This window comes from Mercenaria mercenaria, chromosome 13, assembly GCF_021730395.1.
Source record: "Mercenaria mercenaria strain notata chromosome 13, MADL_Memer_1, whole genome shotgun sequence".
In the NCBI taxonomy this organism is placed as follows: domain Eukaryota; kingdom Metazoa; phylum Mollusca; class Bivalvia; order Venerida; family Veneridae; genus Mercenaria; species Mercenaria mercenaria.
The window spans coordinates 59,340,444-59,361,374 of NC_069373.1; the positions used below are offsets into that span (position 1 = coordinate 59,340,444).

The 20,931-nt window shown below is 34.5% G+C and overlaps 1 protein-coding gene across 4 annotated transcripts in view; it reads left to right on the forward strand.

Annotated features, from left to right (window-relative positions):
- The first annotated feature begins 492 nt into the window (after nt 1-492).
- LOC123529740 (WASH complex subunit 4-like) overlaps nt 493-20,931 on the forward strand; it is a 57,504-nt gene continuing 37,065 nt past the window's right edge. For all 4 annotated transcript variants that reach the window (XR_008366816.1, XM_053521964.1, XM_053521966.1 and 1 more), the window contains exons 1-10: nt 493-612; nt 7,549-7,688; nt 9,194-9,427; nt 9,693-9,775; nt 10,535-10,577; nt 10,928-11,031; nt 12,698-12,818; nt 13,618-13,735; nt 14,728-14,855; nt 16,047-16,207. Coding sequence is in view for 3 of the 4 variants with exons in the window: in XM_053521964.1 (XP_053377939.1) it covers nt 558-612; nt 7,549-7,688; nt 9,194-9,427; nt 9,693-9,775; nt 10,535-10,577; nt 10,928-11,031; nt 12,698-12,818; nt 13,618-13,735; nt 14,728-14,855; nt 16,047-16,207 (1,187 nt within the window). In the remaining variant the exon portion in view is untranslated. The remainder of the gene's footprint in view (nt 613-7,548; nt 7,689-9,193; nt 9,428-9,692; nt 9,776-10,534; nt 10,578-10,927; nt 11,032-12,697; nt 12,819-13,617; nt 13,736-14,727; nt 14,856-16,046; nt 16,208-20,931) is intronic.

The following is a 20,931-nucleotide window of genomic DNA, read 5'->3' on the forward strand; positions in this document are numbered from 1 at the left end:
TTTTCCCCTCTCCTCGCGCTCTTTCTCAATAGCATCATGTTTTCTTTTACTCTACCGCGTTTCAGTATGTATCACTTAGCATTCTATCGAAATCGCCATGTTCCTATCGCATGCTACATAAAAATGGCAGCATAAGAATCTAATGTTTTGAAAAAAGAAATTGAAAGAAGCGAAAAGGAGTAAATTCAGCAGGTTGTATTTAACGAACTGTAGTTTTCTTATATAAAAGTTAACACCCACTTTTCTTTTTGTTTTTCTAAAGTAGCGATATAGTTCTTTATGGGAATATAATCTCTGAAAATCTGAAATGTCGAAAACCGTTTAAAAGTGAGTGGATTTTATATAAAATGAATATAATAAACAGCCAGAATAAGTGGTGTTTAGCCTCTTTCAGGATCCCGGATCCCATTCTATATATAGAGCGTGACGTCACACATTCCGTCAGTGCGACAGTATGAAAGCGCTACCGTAGTGTACACAATGCCCGGATCCCGATACCGGGTTTTAGTCTTCGCCATATCACGTGACACATCCTCACGTGATTGGGAGTTTTCAAAATGGCGACTGACAGTCCAGGATGGGAATTTGACAAATTTGAAGACGGTTCTTTAAGTAAGATTGCAAAAAAAAATCCATTTGTAAAGTTACAATCCGTATAGCTACTATATATTCAACCATACTGTTTGTTTTAAATTGATTTATTAATTGACTTAGATGGGTTAACTTATCGCCAACTAGACCTGTAAAATAGTTCTTTTACTTTATCTTTGAAATGCACATAATTTCTGTGTTCTTACTATATTTTTAACAGCTATCCCCGACAACGCGCCTGCTAGTCATAATCGTTAACGATTGCTAAGCAGTAAAACACAGACATAGCTAGCATCTGACTCCATCTTTTCTCGAACACGAAACTTTTTCTCTGTTTATTTTATACTGGAGAGCAGTTGCTGTAATAGAAACACAGTTGAACCTCAGAGTATTGTTTTTTACAGGCTTAATGAAAAATTGCAATTCTAGGTATCAAATGAGAAAAACATATTATGTACCAATTTCTCGGCAATGTTTTTCCAATGTAAAAATCATGATTTAAGAGCGGAATCATGGAGCAAGTGCAGCCACTTTAAAATGAATCTTGGACGTTTCGACCCCAAGACATTTCGACCCCAAGACATTTCAACCCCAAAATTTAATTTTCTTGGACAATTCGACCCCAAAGACATTTCGACCCCAAGACATTTCGACCCCTCAGAAATAGTTGTATGTTTTCATTTTATATTTCTTCCATTTTACATATTTTAGAAAAAATATGAATATATAGATCTATATAAATATTCTATTTTTAAATACATGTCAGTGAATAAACCGCGCTGGTCGGAAAGGATCGGCCGTATGTTTATTATTGGAACTAATTGAGTTATTTCTTCATGTTATTTTGATAATTTAAGAAAAAAATATATTATGACAAAACAGTTTTTAAAAGAATTAGATCATGTTTATATATGAATATAAAAACGTTTACTGCATTTATTGCCAAAGCACGAATAATGTCCTTTGATTAGTCCTGACAGAGTTTGATTGGATTATCACACCTATTGATTATATCAATTAATCAGTATATTTGTAAGCACACACAAATGACATGTGACAAATAATGTCTAACAAGGTAAGTGCAGTTAAATATGATAAGCTTTTATTTAATTTAAAAGCTAACAAAATTATGGTGATTGTGGTTCATCCACGAGTGCGCAAATTTCCCGTGCGCTCAGCAAATTTTCAACTTCGTATAAAAACGTTTTGTGCATTTTATTTTCCTTTTGTAAATTAATTATTAATTTGAGATATGATTGAATTCTATCATAAACCCTAAAAATACGATTTATTAAAGAAATACCTGTGTACATTAGAATATTTTAGGACATGGAGATTCCGAATGTACAAATTTCCAGTGCGCACGCCGATTTTCAATCATGTACAAGACGTAACGCGCAAAAGTATTTTAATTTCTTTTTGAAAAATAATAATTTATGATCTATATGTTTGAATTCAGTCATGAATCACTTCAAAAATACCATTTGTTGAAGAAATACGGGTGTATTTCAGTTATGGCAATTTCCCGCGTGGTCGCCGAATTTCAATCTCTTATAAAATCGTTTTGCTTAAAGAATTTTATTTATCCTTCTGAAACTTATTATTTATATTATACACAGATAAATGCACACCTGCTGTATATCAACAAACAATTAATCAAGGTGTGATAATCCAATCAAAAGATTACGTGTTTCTGATTATGATTTTAAATATCAATATAATGAAGATGATGACATCTTAAACTTCTTTGAGTTACATTATAATTATTTATATTTGGTTGAATCCCATAGAAATGAGATGCATTTATCTTTCGAAAAAAAAAGTCAAATAAAAATAAATAAATAAATAAAGAGGTATTAAAGATGTGACTTTATTAAAGTTATTTTCATAATTAAAATCGGCGAAATCGGCCCATGATTTAAAAATCTTTTATTTTTTTTTTATTTTTGATATAGCCGTGTACTAAAATAGTCTTTAAGATGATTTGAACATATAAATAAACACCAAGTATGAAAATATGTTATATGAAGGTTATTTTAAGATAGATAATCAGAACGATTTGTTCATAAATTATTTACGTAATAAACGCGGTTGATACATAAATCCCGTTATTTTAATAATTTATAAATGATGATTATTGCGGTATTGTTCGGTATTGTGAGATAAAAATCACTCATTTTTTCATATGAAGGCATGTACTAATATAGACTTTAAGAAATTAAAAAAAAGAATTTTAGAAAATAAAGAAATTTAGACAAATAGATCTATGGCTCATTTTTGTAAAAAAATCTTATTTTCGCGAAAATAACCGTATTTTAACATTTTAAATTAAATTGGTAATTAAGCGTTATTACATTTTGAAATTGCTCAATTATCTATAGATTAAAGCTTAATTATAATAATGACGGCATTCTTAGATGTTTTCAGGCATATCATTGAATGGGGTCGAAATGTCCAAGGAGTTGGGGTTGAAATGTCTTGGGGTCGAATTGTCTCTTGGGGTTGAAATGTCTTGGGGTCGAAATGTCTTGCTAGCCTTTAAAATTCTATATTCTGAAGAAAACTTTACAGTTTACAATATTTTGGGAAATCACTGTCGTTTTGCCAGACCATGACGTCATTTTTTCCAAAATCATGATGTGGGTGGGGGTAGGGGGTCGGCTGAACTTGCAGACTGATTTTTGCAAATTCCAATGAAAACCTGCAACAAGCAAGTAATAATCATTGGTAAAAATTAACTTTCATCATAGAAAATAAGCTAGAAATTGTTATTTTGTAAATGATTCTAGATTTGATTACGTTTTTTGAGTCGGCTAAAGGCTGAAAGCCTTTTGACGAGTCCTTGCTGTTCAGCGATTCTCTAAATGAACCGAATAACACGTGAAGGGATGTAGTTCCATTAGATTTCTCAAACTTCAAACAGTTCCCTGCATGAATGAAGTTAAGTTGTGTCAATTCCCTTTGCTATGACCAATATACGATGTAATCTGTCATATTTATGACTTGTAATTGTGCAATACTCGAATGTAACTCATTAAGCATAAATGTGCATTTTAAGAATTGCGCAGGCTTACAAAGCTTGGGTAACATCCAGCGAAAGACAAAAAATAGTTCCACAGAGCTCCAGATAAGATGCGTATTAGCGTAAATTACGTGTAGAAATAATGCAAATACGCATGTCTAATAATTTCTAAGCGTATAAAAACGTATATAAAATTACAGAAACGCACACAATGCTTTTTTAAAAACAAAATCTGAATCGTCCGGATGCGTTAGGTAACATAGCCGATCAGCCTTAATTCTCCCACATTGAACGTAAACACGCATCCGATGCCGCATCGTATGATTTCTATAAACTTTGCGTGGGTTGAATTTTGCAGTCATTAAACGGATAAATTATCGGAAGAAGAAGCTCTTACTGGTTTGTTTAGTTACTACTGATATTAAAAATGATATTAATTCTTATTTTTCGAGAAATAAACAAATCGGCGAAACATTAAATTGTATTTTCTTGTAGTTTTTGAAATCGAAAGTAGATCGTCTATGTTTGGCTGCTTTCACGAAACGAAACAACTTTTTTATGAAAAGATTTAAATAAGAGGTAATTTAACCGTAAACTTCAATGTCAGATACTGCCAATTACTGCTAAATGTCTTCCTATCATCACAATTTGTAAAATATATTGTTGAAACTGGAGAAAAGTGTAATTGTTTCCGGATATAATATTTTGGGTAAATATCGAGCTGTGTTATGAAATTTTAAGAAAAAAACTAAAAACAAACTGAAACTGGTAGACTATACTGTCAGTACATCAATCATTAGCCAACTCAGGCCCTTCAGGCCTTTGATTTTTTGTCTATCACATATTTTTGCTTCCCCAATTTTTTGTCAATTTAAGTAATTTGTAGAAAAACTTACATATTGAAATTTACTTTTCAGTTTAAATAAAAAAAAATCAAAATGCAATTGTTTGTCTATTCTTCAACTTGCAACAGCACAGCAGAAGCTCTTAATTATTTGAAACATTGCTTTGAGGGCTGGAGGTCTTGCCGAGTCATACCAAAGACATGAAAAATGGTATTAATATAGCTTCCTTGCTTGTAGCTCTGCATTAAGAGGATAGTACTGGTACTAGGACTAGTCAGCCAGGTGTCAGTATAATGTGACTGGATAGGCTATCCTGTCACATGCCTATGGCATGATATTCTACTGTGGCAGTACTAAAAAGTCTGGCATTGTGCTCACTGCTACAAGTAGACACTGTCATTTATATGACTGAAAAATTGTTGACAAGGGAGCTAAAGCCAAACACACACACACACACCTATTAAGGCTAATGTCGTTGTGCCAAGACAAATTTTGACAAACAGAAGTTTCAAAGGTAATGTTAAGGTAAAGCGTTAATTACGTTAGATTTGTTACACAAAAAGTAATGCTTATGGCATGCCCTTAACATAATCACAAAAATAAGAATTTGTTATTAAAGTGACATTAAACATGTTCAACAAGTTTTTAATTTCACTTCAACTTCTACATATTTTTTGTTTAAATTGTTTTATTCAAAAATCATGTATTGTGTAAATGATTATTTATTAACTTTGATAACTTTTATAAATGTAGTGCCAAAATATTCACTTGTGAATACAGAGCATGCATAAGTATTTGCTGCTTAACTAAATTTCTCAAGAAAGGATACATTATAGAAATGGACTGTGTGTCATGATATAGAAATTTAGAAGTAAAAATGTCATTGGAAACTGTTCAAAGGTATGTGCCATTTCATTTATAAGCTATTTAATTAGGACTGGGATGAAATGTTTATGTAAATATTGTGAAAATCAAGAATAATCAATAGGCTACATGGTTACATTCGTTTCTTGGATATATATACTAATACAGCAGAAAAACTGGTATTTAAGTTTTCATAGTGTCTGAACACAAGGCTAACGATTCACCATGGACAGATTAATAATGCTTAATATTGCTATGATGTTGATAGCTGTTGCAGATGTGTTTGACTGTACATTTGGCAGGATGAAACTGCATCTGCCAGCCCTTAAGCCCTATCCTTAATTTCTTGAAGGTCCTGCATCATGGTGATTTCCACAGAAGAGTGTCTCTGAGTCTATGTAGTTATTACATTGCAGCAGGTCATTTATTTAAACAAGAAAAAGAAGAAGCTCAACACAGTTCCTTGGGGTACACCAGATATTAACTCAATCTTGACATCATGAAAACTCGTTGTTTGCTGCTTTTGGTTGCGGAAGAAGCTTCTCTCGACCTTTCATTCCATAGAACTGAATTGAAGCTTACATGAGAGGTGTTTATAAGGGACTTTGTCAAAGGCCTTAGCAAAGTCAAGCAGAATAACATCCAGTTGTCATCTTCCTATCGTGATTAGTCTTCTGGCCATGGTTTAATTGGTCCACAGTACCTTGGTTTTACCTAAGCTCCTTGTGCAGAAGCCAGGGGCCTCCGTGGCCGAGTGAGTGGTTAAAGTCGCTGACTTCAAATCACTTGCCCCTCATTGATGTGAGTTCGAGCCTAACTCGGGGCGTTGAATTCTTCATGCGCGGAAGTCATCCAGCTGGCTTACAGAAGGTCGGTTGTTCTACCCAGGTGCCCGCTCGTGATGAAATAATGCACGGAGGGGCAACTGTGGTCTTCCTCCACCATCAAAGCTGGAAAGTTGCCATTTGACCTATAATTGTGTTGGTTAAACCCAACAAAATAATTGTGCAGAAGCAAGGGGAATATTATGCTGACTCACAGTATGTAGTGTTGTTCAAAGAATAGTGTCACCAGACTGTACATAATATGCTCAAAAGATTTTAAAGCAACAGAGGTCAATGAAAACTTTTGAAATTAAGTGGTAGGTGTTCATAATCTGTCTGACTCATCACAGAATCAAAGCTTTTTGCCTCTCTGCTGATACCAGAAAATACCATTCTCATTCACATTGTGTCTCACTCAGAGGATTCTGCTTTCGTGGATTGAAAAATCCCAGTTTTTTTACATTCAAACCACTTGCCTCCATTTACCATATGTCTCTTAACTGCCTCGGTAGCCTAGTGGTAGCTTCGAGTGCGGGAGGTTGTGGGTTGATCCCCAGCCGTGTCATACCAAAAGACGTAAAAAATAGTACTTATTAAGTAGCTTCCTTGCTTGGCGCTCAGCATTAAGAGGATAGTGCTAGGACTGGTCAGCCCAGTGTCAGTATAATGTGACTGGGTGGGGTATCTTGCCACGTGTTTACGGTGTGACATTCCGGTGATGCAGCGCTATAAAGTTGGGCAATGTGTTCACTGCTACAAGTAGACACCTTCGTTTATATGACTGAAAAAATTGTTGAAAAAGACGTTAAACCCGAACACACACACACATTACCATATGTCTCTTTTACAAACTCAGACTCTTTCCATTTTTATCTCTGTTGGTTGAGATAGAGGATATTTGTATGTTTTAACGTAAGATTAAAATATTCTTATTTAACGTGGGTAGTCAACGAAAGTCCCCACCATGAATGAATGAAACAACTTATGTCAAGCCGAGGCAATAGCATGTGTTAAATATTGGTGGAACAAGTGTTTATCAGCATACTACTAGTTGCATAGTACATGTATGTCTTATGTAAGTAAATTGTTTATTCCTTATAGTATTACAACAGATTTATGCAGGATATAAGATGTTGTAACACACTTGAGCCGCGTCATGGGAAAACCAACATAGTGGCTTTGCGACCAGCATGGATCCAGACCAGCCTGCGCATCCGCGCAGTCTGGTCAGGATCCATGCTGTTCGTTAACGGTTTCTCTAATTGCAGTAGGCTTTAAAAGCGAACAGCATGGAGCCTGACCAGACTGCGCGGATGCGCAGGCTGGTCTGGATCTATGCTGGTCGCAAACCCACTATGTTGGTTTTCTCATGGCACGGCTCACTTTATTTTTTGTTTAACAGAAATTGTTGGAGAGCTTCAGTTGAAGAAGTTTGGTGATTTCTTAAAAGAGTATGGAGCCCAGATCAAAGATATAGAGGATGCCCTCGGGGAATCTGTTAATGATTCCTGGGACATGACGCTAGACCCTATCTCGCTGCAGGTATACTAATAGTAATAGTAAGATTTAAATTATTTGATCAGTAACCATCAAATCAGTTGCTTAAAACTTTATGTTCATGGAAATTTCCATGAAGAAGAATGCAGGGTTTTTTCTAGCTAATTTGGGAACATAGCCTATACCCCCAAAATTGGGAATTTTGACGCGTAAATGTTCCAAATTGGGAAATATTTAGTCCCATAGGATATAGTAAAGATGTGTTTAAGCACTTTCTCATACACTTGTTTCACATTGTACAACCTCAAAACATACTTCCATTACAAAATTGTCCATAATTTGGTCAATGTTTGTGCAATTTTGATGAAATTTTCTTTCAGAATGTAGATTGGGAATTTTTGCACTCATTTTGGGAAAAATACATACTTTTTGGCATTGGGAATATAGCCGAATAACGGCTATAAAAACGGCCGGAAAAAAACCCTGGAATGAGTGCTTTTCTCTTCTGCAGTAAAATCTAATAAAAGTTTGCATTTAAGATACTGTGAAATCATTAATATTCGTGGGGAAATAGTTTTCATTGTTGAGTCAATCCACGAAATTTAATCCCAACAAACAAGTAAAATTCCCATTTATTTTATGTTCAAAAGTTGAAATAAACTTAATTCATTTCCCCACGAAATTGCTGTTTTGACCAAAATCAAGAAATTTCATGCCCACGAAATAAAATGATTTTACAGTAGTGGACCTCAAATGACAACCAGTATTAAATTTTCTGCTGTTGATAAAAAATTGTTAAAAGTAAGCACATACTTCACAGCATTTTTAAGTCGTCTGGGAAATTTACATAAACCAGTAAATTGTAATGAAATGAAAACTATTAAAACACTGAATAATCAGTTTTGTTGAAATTTATTGCGTCAAATGAGAATGTGAAAATTGTTTTTATTATCATTTGAAATATGATATATAGAGATATTGTCTCTTCCGTCACACTGTTAGGAAGAACATTCACCTAGAGGATCTAGCTCCCGTCCTTGAATGGAAGACTTTCGTGTTTCTTGCTGAACCAACTCACTGAACTACAGTAAAACATCACTCACTCATGAATCAACTGCTCAGTCCGGCTTACCTAGTCTAAGCACAGTTCATATGTTTTTTTTGATAGTTGGGGCCTCCTCTGCCATTCAGCAATGTAGCCAAATGCTACAAATTCAAAGAAGTGGCTATAAATTTTTAAAAGTGGCGACAAGAATTTTATTAAATAATATGTGGCCAAATTTCAGCAATTCGGATTCAATTTGGCATATTCTCTCAAAAAGTGGCTACAACTTTATAAGGCCCAGGGGAGGCAATGATAGTTGTTTTTTTGATCTACCGAAACTCTGGATGGCTCTAGCATTTTGGTTATCAGCTTGAGACTTCATGTGAACAATGTTTTACTGTGATATATAATGAGGCAAACTTTATTTGCTTGAATGTACAGGTACTTTGTACTGTTACCGATTTATACATATTTGTTATTGTAAAATCTGTATTTGTATTTTTAGTTCCTGCCCTATGAACAAACAACACTGTTACACCTGATCAAAACAGATAACAAGATATTTAACAAGATAATTACTGTGCTAGCATCCCTGTGTGTAGAACTGCAGACATTGAAACATGAGGCTGAGAACAAATTCTACAATGCCCTCATGTATTATGGGGAGGGAGAACCCGAGGAGGGCCTCCCTGAGGGAGAGGCTCAAATACAAATTGGTAGAATGATACCTTTATTGCAGGTACTGATATTTAATTAACATTGTTACATTTTGGAGATTTGTACACTAAATTTAGTAATGGTTTCTAGAAATAATATTCACAACATATTATTATGGTTTTTACATCACAACTGAAGGTTTTATGCATTGAAATTTTTATAGGAATTTATATAATTATGTATAGTATGTTAATAGTTCAGATTTTCCTAAGACAATGACTTGTTGCAAAGCAGTTGTTAGATAACAATTATTAAGTCTGTTATCCTTATGAACCTTTCTATTTTAGGAGCTGTCATGTTTTGTAATGCGGTGTAATGAAGTTGTGAAAAATGTTGTTCACCAGTTGTCATGCTTGTACAGTACAGCCAGGTATAGTTTATTGTTTGTTTGTTTTGGGTTTAACGCCGTTTTTCAACAGTATTTCAGTCATGTAACGGCTGGCAGTTAACCTAACCAGTGTTTCTGTATTCTGTACCAGTACAAACCTGTTCTCCGCAAGTAACTTCCAACTTCCCCACATGAATCAGAGGTGGAGGACTAACGATTTCAGACACAATGTCGTTTATCAAATATTTTATTAAGACTTCTTTCATATTATACTGTACACACACACATTGATTAGACAAACCTATACAAAGTGGCATTTTCAAACAGTCAGATAACTTGACAAGCTTGGGAACATGCTTCAGAGAGTCATCTTGTTATAATGAAGATGAACACATTTTGAACACAGGCAGCAGCTTGCCTTATATTGTATACTTAAGGACTTGAGTATTTTTGCAACAGTAGAAATATCTGTATAGTGGTTATTCATAGGTTGACTCATTATCTACAGTATTGTATATATATTCACATGACAAATTCAGTCAGTGGTTATAGGTTAAATCTGTTGAACAAATATTGATTTTCAAAACATATTATCTTTAACAACATGCTGCACCAACTTTATTTCATGTAAGGACAGACTGCACGGAATCCGTGAAAATATTTTATTAATTAATGTTCAAAATAAAGTGAAATATGGTTCAAACAATGAATGTTTAGATGCATAAAGCAAAAGTATTTCATGTTTTGAAATAATATGTTTTATATAAAACATATCTTTCTTGACAAATAAACATTTTTCAGGGCTGGACCAAAACTGATAGATGTGACAGATGTGCATTTCCAGGTAAGAAAAGTTTTATTTAAAAGAAATTCAACTGTTCATTTTTTTGTTGTTACAAAACCTAGTAGTAAAAGCTTTAAACTTTCAATTTAGGCACTACTAGGGTGGTGGCAAGGGTAAAGTATGGCAGTTTTGTAAAAAAGCAAAAAACATATTTCATGTTGAAGAATCCCCCTTTAGTAAGTGTCTTTCGACGAAGTGTCATGCACCGTTTACTTTATATGATGACATACATGTAGGGAAGTAAGAGTTAAACTTTGGATTAATAATTCAGTAATGCAGAGCTAGATTCATTCATACCTACACCTCTGTTTTCTGACCTACTTTCTAGATGTTTCTGATTTCTGTTTTAGACTGTTTTTGAACATCTTGGTGATATACTGGGTGTACTGATTACACTGGATGAGTTGATACAAACACATACAACACTTCTCGACCACTGGACACTTTACAAAAGGTAAAAATGGAGAAAAAACATGCTTACACAATACTAGACATGTCAATAAATATTTAGACATACAAATTGGAATATTTAAAAAATGTTACATGAAATAAGAAAAATAGCCCCATGCATAATTTTGAATTACTTGTAAAACTGATTAATTTTTGTGCCCACCCCCCCATGAGTGGCTGATTAATTTTTGTGCCCCCCCCCACTATGAGTGGTGGGGGCATATAGATTTGCTCTTGTCCGTGCGTCCGTCCGAAGTTCGTGACACGCCTAGCTCAAAAAGTATTTGATATAAATTAATGAAACCTTGCATGAGTCTTTATCATGATATGAACTTGCGCACCTTCTATTTTTCGTCTGGCTCCGCCCCCTAATTTTAGAGTTATGGCCCCTGAAATAGTAAAAAATGCACATTTTCAACTTGTGACACGCCTAGCTCAAAAAGTATTTGATATAGATTCATGAAACCTTGCATGAGTCTTAATCATGATATGAACTTGCGCACCTCCTATTTTTCATCTGGGTCTGCCCCCTATTTCCAGAGTTATGGACCCTGAAATAGTCAAAAAATGCTCATTTTCACCTAATTATGTGCCTCACTCAAAAAGTATTTAATGTAAATTCATGAAACCTTGCTTGAGTCTTTATCATAATGTGACCTTGCACACTTGGCATTCTTCTTGAGAATTTTAGCATTTATTACAGAGTTATGGCCCTTGAAATAGCCAAAATAGTGGATTTTTTGTTTGCGATGCTCATAGCTCAAAAAGTATATGGTATAGAATAATGAATCCATTTCATAATTTTTTTTTGAGGCTATACCCCATTAAGACTGCAAACATTTGAATGATTTCCCCTTATTTGTGACAAATGTACCAGTGGGGGGCACATCCTGTGTCTAACAGACACATTCTGATGAGACTGAAATAAACAATAAACTCTTCTAGTTTTTATATACTTGAGACCTTGAATTCTGTATGGTCAATATGCCAGTAAAGCTAGTCACTATCCTGATTAACCAGTCATTGATACATTGATTGCTTTTGGTTAGGAGAAGTTTAATTGTCAATACCCCAAAAATAATGTAGATGGATTACTAATTGATTACTTGGATACTCTTTAATAGCTTTTGCAGCATTTGTAAATTTAATGAATAATAATCTTACCATAAAAAATGTCAAAGATATGTCAGAGAAAAGAAAAATTATTAAAAAAGTTTGGAAAATGAGAAAGGGTATAATGTGGTTTCAGTTTTCATCAGCTGAACTTTTTGAACTAAACATTAGGTAGTCTTGTTTCATAATTAGGCAGGAAAGGGACAAAAGAAAACCTCATTTTGAAGCGGAGGAAGTTTCAGTACCTTTTCCTCAGTAACTATTTCTGGTAAGAAAGTTGAGGATATGCTTTACCAAACTTTTTAAAGGATAAAGAATAAAACATGTAGCATGCTAAATTTCTATAGTGAACTTGTCCGTCATCAAGTTTGGACAGTACCAGTATTAAACTGTTAAAAGGGGTGCTTACCAAATAGTTTCTTACTGAATAGCGAACAGTGCAAGTCTTGATCACACTGCACAGATGTGCAGGCTGATCATGATGTACACTGGTCACAAAGGCAGAATCAATAGTGTCCAGCATGCTAAGGGTTAAAACTATATTATATTGTTTTTAGAATGCTGAAATCTGTACGACATGATCCAGGCAAATTTTCTACAACAGATGAGAAGTTACGTCCCTTTGAGAAACTCATGATGACCCTGGAAGGGCAGTTACTGGATGGAATGATCTTTCAGGTTTACTTCATTTGCTTATTTATCATTTCAGTGCAATTAGAAGTACATTTGTATAGCCTGCCCGCTTAGCTCAGTAGAGAGCGTTGGTCTACGGATCGCGGGGTCGCGAGTTTGATCCCCGGGCGGGGTGTATGTTCTCCGAGACGATTTGATAAAAGGCATTGTGTCTGAAATCAATCGCCCTCCACCTCTGATAATTCATGTGGAGAAGTTGGCAGTTACTTGCAGAGAACAGGTTTGTACTGGTGCAGAATCCAGAAACACTAGTTAGGTTAACTGCCTGCCATTTCATGACTGAAAAACTGTTGAAAAACGGCATTAAAACCCAAAACAAACAAAGTACATTTGTATCTTTTTTACTGAAATTAAAAATACGAAATGCATGAAACTTCTTTTGAAGCTTTTAGTGGTTTAGCTAAAGAGGCTTGCTAGAGCTGAAAATTTTTGCCATAAACTGCTTGGTTGATCTATAATATACCCTAGGTCTGTTCAGTCCTCTCAAATGTTCAAAGCTAAATTAATAGTTAAAATTATAGCAAAACTTTTTAAATAAGTCTTTTCTTAACTTATCCAATTATTTACCCGTAATGGATCCTCCTCATGTTAACAATACTCAAGCACTTTAGATCTTCCTCTACCATCAAAAGCTGGAAAATCTGTAATTATCTATACTAATGGCGATGTGATCCTACTCAGTTACAATTTAAGTAGAGCTGATATGCAATAATTTGCGTGTTACTTTTTGAACAAAGAACAGTGTCATTATGGCATTGAAATTAGTCTTTTTTAACTTATGCAGAATTGTGTAGAACAACCATTTGACAATCCACAAGTGTTCGTTACAAAAAACACTGTGTTCATGGAAGAATTTTCGGTCAACATCAGAGACTACCTGGCAGAATTAGAGGCGAGGATAGGTAATTTGATATGTTACAATGGTTTCATCCATCTTTAGTTTTTGTATCACCTTTGGGGGAGTACTTAGATTTGTTTGCCCTGTCCTTCTGTCCATTAATCTGTCTGTCCAGATGTCCACGTGTCCTTCTGAGTTTGTGTTTGGCATATCTCAAGAAGTATTTCATCTAAAGTCATCACACTTCATGGAATTGTCTATCAGCATGTGAAGTTGTGCACCTGGGGTTTTGTTTGGTTTTGTTTACACTCAGCCAGACGAGAGTTATGGCCTTGAATTAGTCTAAAATATGCTACAAGGGCCTAAAACTTTGTGTTGCTTGTATTGCAAAAAGAATTTTACTTAAGGTCATAAAACCTTATAGGATTATTGTTATCTAGCATGTGTAGTTGTACAGCTGAGGTTTTATTCAGGATTTCACTCAAAACTGTGAGTATAGGGCATTAAATTGTGTGTGCCACTTGTATCTCAGGAAAGGTTTGACCCAGAATCATTACATGTTATAGGAATATCATTCAGCATGTGAAGTTGTGCACCTGGCATTTCGGCTCATATGTTTCTAAGCCAGCCCATATTTATGGCCCTTGACTGTGTCAAAAATGTGCCTAAAGGAACTTAAAGTTTTTGTAGTATGTATCTCAGAAAGTATTTGCCATTAAGGTATCATTATATAGCATGTGAAGTTGTGCTCTTGTTCTTATGCTTGGGATTTCACTCTGCCAGTCCATAGTTACTTTGTAAAAAGTTTGCTTAAAGGCCTTAAAAGTTTGTGGCCCATATATATCTCACCACCTTATCCACTTAAGTTTATTTAGTCTTATATTGTCAACAAGTAACATATGATGGTACAATAACAGGAAGTGGGGGTGGGTACTAGAGTTCTATAATAATACAGATAATGCACTAATTTATATTTTTAATATAAATTTACACTAGATCTTCATCAATGTTGTATACATTAATGAAGAATTTTATGAATGTCATATATGTTTACAGGTGAGAACAATGAGGTTGACCAAAGGTTTAAGTTTGTTGGTGTGTGTGGACTGTATATACTACATTTCCAGTTGTTTAGAGTGACAGACAAAAAAATCTTCAAATCACTGTGGGACATCTATAAGAAGGTATCATACTACAGTAGACATTAATTAAACTGTACTTTGTTTCCATGTTGCCCTTTCTTGCTGACAGAAATAGAGGTAGTTACCAAAGTCCTGTCAGAGTAATTTGAAACTATGAAATCATTAAAGGTATACTAGATCCATATTTGAGCCGTGCCATGAGAAAACCAACATAGTGGGTTTGTGACCAGCATGGATCCTGACCAGCTTGCGCATCCGCGCAGTCTGGTCAGGATCCATGCTGTTCGCTAATGGTTTCTCTAATAATAATAGTCTTTGAAAGCGAACAGCATGTATCCTGACCAGACTGTGCGGATGCGCAGGCTTGTCTGGATCCATGCTGGTCGCAAAGCCACTATGTTGGTTTTCCCATGGCACGGCTCATTTCATTTTTGAGAACATGAACAAATACTTCAGAAAGTTCATTTAAAATAAAATAAAATTATCAAGTTTATGTGAGTGAACAGCACTATGCATTGGGTTAAAAATAGTACACGCTGTATACATGTAAAGCTGATTTTTGGAGGAAATGCCATTTTTAAGGGCAGATAACTCTTTCAGTACTGGTGACCTGTAACTTTTATTGCATATATTTGTTTCTTAGATGATTGTCCTTCAATATCCAAAGTTTGAAGGAATTCAGTTATGCAAAAAATTTCGCCCATCTCATATACCGAGACTACTAGGGTACGCCTTTAAATCCAATACAAAACACTTAAATATAGCTGCACTGTTGCTGCATACTTCATGTTTATAATAAAGAAAAACTGCACAAAAACTTATTTTCCTGTCTTATGCAAACACTTATAAAAACATTGTAATTTAGGTATATGTATAAGACAACAATTGTTCAGACTGGTTTTTCAAGAGAGCCGTGCCATGAGAAAACAAACATAGTGGCTTTGGGACCAGGATGGATCCAGACCAGCCTGCGCATCCGCACAGTCTGGTCAGGATCTATACTGTTTGCTAACGGTTTCTCTAATTGCAATAGGCTTTGAAAGCAATCAGCATGGATCCTGACCAGACTGCGCGGATGCGTAGGCTGGTCTGGATCCATGCTGGTCGCAAAGCCACTGTGTTGGTTTTCTCATGGCATGGCTCAAGATATGTTATATGATATTCTGATAAAAAAAAGAGCTAGATATGTCATTATTTCTGTGTTTGAAGCACTATTATTCATGTTATTTTCAGATTCCTGCTGTTCATCTGCTAGGTAATGTTGTCTGGTTCCCAAACCAGTTTCTTCTTGACAAACTACCACATATGGTGAAGGTTCTTGACAAAAAGGCCCAGGCTTCGGTAAAACAGAGTCAAGAAGGCTGGTTGCAACAGAAAAACCAGATGCTTACTAGGTAACTTTACATGCTTACTATTCCTATAGTATTTTTAAAAAAAGCAGACCCTAGCTGCCATAATTTTATTGTATTGTAATTTTTTTTCCCAGTAAGAGAGGGGTTCAAACAGTTTCTGTATGGAGGGTGTAATATTTGAATTATTCAACCTATCCATACTTGTCTAAGTGATATAAACATGTAATTTGATCCATTGCTGAAGATTACTCAAAATGAAGACTTGCAACATTCTCAATATTCCCTAGCAGATAGCACACAAGTATTTTCTAAATGTTAATGAACAAAATTACTGTGAAATCATTAATATTCATGAGAGACTAATTTTCGTGGTTGAGTCAATCCACAAAATTTAATTCCAACGAACAAGTAAAATTCCCATTCATTTTATATGCAAAAGTTGAAATCCACAACTTCATATGGCTACGAAATTGCCCTTTTGACCAAAGCCATGGAATTTCATGCCCACGAAATGAAATAATTTTACAGTATTTCCATCAAAAAAAATTCTATTATAGATAAGAAATAAAGTGTTGTCCATATAGAAGTGCTTTTCTTTTTTTAGCTCATCTGATTTTTTGAAAAAAAATGATGAGTTATTGTCATCACTTGAGCGGTTGTCGGCGTCGGCGTCGGCTTCGGCGTCGGCGTTGCCTGGTTAAGTTTTATGTTTAGGTCAGCTTTTCTCCTAAACTATCAAAGCTATTGCTTTGAAACTTTGAATACTTGTTCACCATCATAAGCTGACCCTGTATAGCAAGAAACATAACTCCATCTTGCTTTTTGCAAGATTTATGGCCCTTTTTGTACTTAGAAAATATCAGATTTCTTGGTTAAGTTTTATGTTTAGGTCAACTTTTCTCCTAAACTATCAAAGCTATTGCTTTGAAACTTGGAATACTTGTTCACCATCATAAGCAGACCCTGTACATCAAGAAACATAACTCCATCTTGCTTTTTGCAAGATTTATTGCCCCTTTTGGACTTAGAAAATCAGTTTTCTTGGTTAAGTTTTATGTTTAGGTCAGCTTTTATCCTAAACTATCAAAGCTATTGCTTTAAAACTTGCAACACTTGTTCACCATCATAAGTTGACCCTGTATAGCAAGAAACATAACTCCGTCCTGCTTTTTGCAAGATTTATGGCCCCTTTTGGACTTAGAAAATATCAGATTTCTTGGTTAAGTTTTATGTTTAGGTCAACTTTTTCTCTTAAACTATCAAAGCTATTGCTTTGAAACTTGCAACACTTGTTCACCATCATAAGCTGACCCTGTACAGCAAGCAACATAACTCCATCCTGCTTTTTGCAATAATTATTGCCCCTTTTGGACTTAGAAAATCATTTTCTTGGTTGAGTATTATGTTTAAGTCAACTTTTCTCATAAACTATCAAAGCTATTGCTTTAAAACTTGCAACAGTTTTTCACCATCATAAGTGGACACTGAACATCAAGAAACATAACTCTATCCTGCTTTTTGCAAGAATGATGGCCCTTTTTAGACTTAGAAAATCATGGGTAGGACAATATTTCTATTACACAAAAAAAATCAGATGAGCATCAGCACCCGCAAGGCGGTGCTCTTGTTACATTTTATAGCTATAGATTTCTTACATGTGTGGTCAAAGTGCTGTAACTGCTGTGACATCAAGGTCACAGTTTCATTATTTCAATGGACATCATATTCTTTAAAGTCAAAGCTTACAAATTTGACATCGTCACTCAGGATGCCAGCTTTACCAACCATTCAATGTTTTACCATGTAACTATAACTTGAAATTTGAAGCATTGTAAAATAAGTTTTTCACTATTTGCTCCTTTATCAAAAATATATAACAAGTAAGATATGCCCTGCAAACGATTGTCAGCTTGATGTTAACATTTTGGATAAATACAAGTACCTTCACCACATGTGCAATATAGCAAGGTAATAACTTGTAGACAAACGGTCCTATTTTATATTGTTTAAAGTTCCAGTGTATATTAAATAAAATTGCATGAATACTGAATATCAAATACAGAAAAGATACGCCCTCCATTACAAAACTTTTTGTACCCCTTTCCACTCCCTTGCCTAAACTACATATCACTGAAAAATGAAAAAGATCTAGTTGATAAACTGATGTTGTCAGTGTCCAATATAGAAAGTTGTTTTGGAAAAAATGATTCAGTTTACCTGCAAATGTGATCCATTTACTATTCACAAGACCAGTACTTTCAGAATTATTGTCCTTTTGTGAAGAAAGAACTGCTCAACTGCACTCTTCTTTGGCCTTAACAATTCCATTAATTAAAAATGTTTATGGTGGCAGGTGTCTCTGTTTTGTAAAGGGAGGTAAAAACATAAGAGATTGATATGTTAAACTGCTTAGAAAAAATAAATTTATCTGTAATTCATGAAAATGTAGTTTATAGTGCATTTTGCATGGATGTTTCACATTGATAGGTTACATTTAATTTTTCACTATTTATACCAGTGACCTGACCCTGCTTTCAGAGTTTAATTGTTCTAGATATACCTTTAAACAGAGTGCACAATAGATATTTATAAAAAAAATGAAGACAAGAATATTTGGTACACTTTGCCTTCTTGTAAAACACAGTGAGCTAGAATCATAAGGAAATTCAGAGTTTATGTATAACTGTTAAAAGAGGGACCTTGTCTAAAGTCTAGTTGTATAACATTTGCTAAAGACAAATAAAGACAATACAAGTTAAAATATATTATTCTAGGCTCATTTATAACTAATACGGTACACTCATAGTTTAGTTACTGGTAACATGGTTTTCTGTAAATAACGGAGGAACTATGTAACTTGGATCAGTCAAACTTTAAAGGATACTGTGAAATCTTTTAAATTAGTTTATATAATTTCTGTGCTTTAGGTCGTTAGGTCGAAATTCACAGGATATTTAAGTCTGAATATTAAATACCAAATTACCTCAAACAGGCCAAAATGTTGAGCATTTATATGTGTTTTACAAAAAGTTCATGTTTTTTAATTCAGTTGAATGCTTACATACATTATATTTCCTTTTTTCACAATATCCACAACAGAGTAAAGTAAGTACAATATATTTGGTGTGGTTCTTTTTAGTTCACTTTAGTGTGGTTAATCTTTCTTCTATTATTGCTTATAATGCATGCTGCTATATCTGATACGTTAAGGGTTAAAAATCAGATTGTCAGTAGAAGTAAAGAATTGTATTGGGACAGTGTTGTTTTTTTTCTATTCTCACATATACAAGGTCTGTGGTAGCTGATTTACCATACTGCCTCTTGGTATTTTATAATAATAGTCCAAGGAGCTTTCTTTTTTTAGAAAATATTTGATTGGTTGAAACCACTGGTTCTGGTATTTATTAATTATATACATGCCCAACAAACTGCCAAACTTCTGATTGATGAGAATGCATTACACCTGGTCCAATTTTCATCAAATATTAAAGTTAGACTGGCTATTTTGAACCTCTGATGTATGAGAAGGCAGTATGCCGGGCCAGTTTTCATCAAACTTCTGTTGCAAAGCTATTGCTTACCATCTTTTATCACAATTTTCAAAAGTTAGAAAAATGTACAAGAATGTATACTTTTCATTAGTTACACTTCCATCAGAATTTAAAACAGTTTTGTTTTTTAATTTAACCTTTAGCCTGCTGGTGGCAAGTGGTTTTGCCTTTGCGACCAGTGCAGACCAAAATCAGCCAGCACATCAGTGATCATGGTCTGCACTGTTTGCTATTCAGTCAGTAAATTTTCAGTGAACACCCCTTTGAATAAGAAGTGGTACTGCCCAAATTGAATGATGGACCAGTCCATTTTAGAAATTTAGCAGGGTGAAGGTTAACATTGGAAGAAAAAAGGGTAGAATAGAAAGTCTCAGTGTCTGACCTAGAAGTGGTGAAAATGAATTCCTGGTGTGGGTAATGATGAATCTGTAAAAAATGACTACTAACTGCTGTATAAGTGGAAATATTTGTGTTGTTGTAATGTGTGCAGATTCAAGAAAGTGTAAGGCAAGATAATTTTCCACCTCCACAGAAATACTTCATTATAGTCAAGTAAAGATAAACAAACTCAGCTTTGGCATTTCAGTTTTTGGTGAATTATGAATATTTCTGCTGGCAAAACATCTGAAATTAGCAGTTCACAATTTTTTTGACCTGCAAATATATTCACTTTTACAGTACTACTTTCAGTACATTATACACTTTTCTATTTTGATGTCTATGTCATAAACAGCTTTGAATTCGAGTTATATATCTTTATAAAGTAATAGTGTTATAACAGCTAACACAACACTTTAAACACTTGTATAATACTAAACAGTATATTAACAACAGTATTATTTTACTATAATGTGCAGCCTACTTTTTTGACCAATCAGAGCGAGTTATTTTCTCTTAAAATGTGGCTTCTTATTCCTTAAGACCAGTGTGACCGTAGCTATAATTTTCGAAGAACAGCTCTACACTCTGAAGACCTCATGCTATCATTTTGCATAAAAGTTAGTAGATACAAGGCTGTACTGTATTACAGATATTTATCTTTCAATACGTTGACAAAAGCAGTCCGAAGAAGTTCTTGTGCATTTCAAATTCATATCTACTTTCAATTGTTCAAAACATGTAGAGGAAATTTGTACAAATATTGATCAACATTAATTGAGCCGCGCAATGAGAAAACCAACATAGTGGGTATGCGACCAGCATGGATCCAGACCA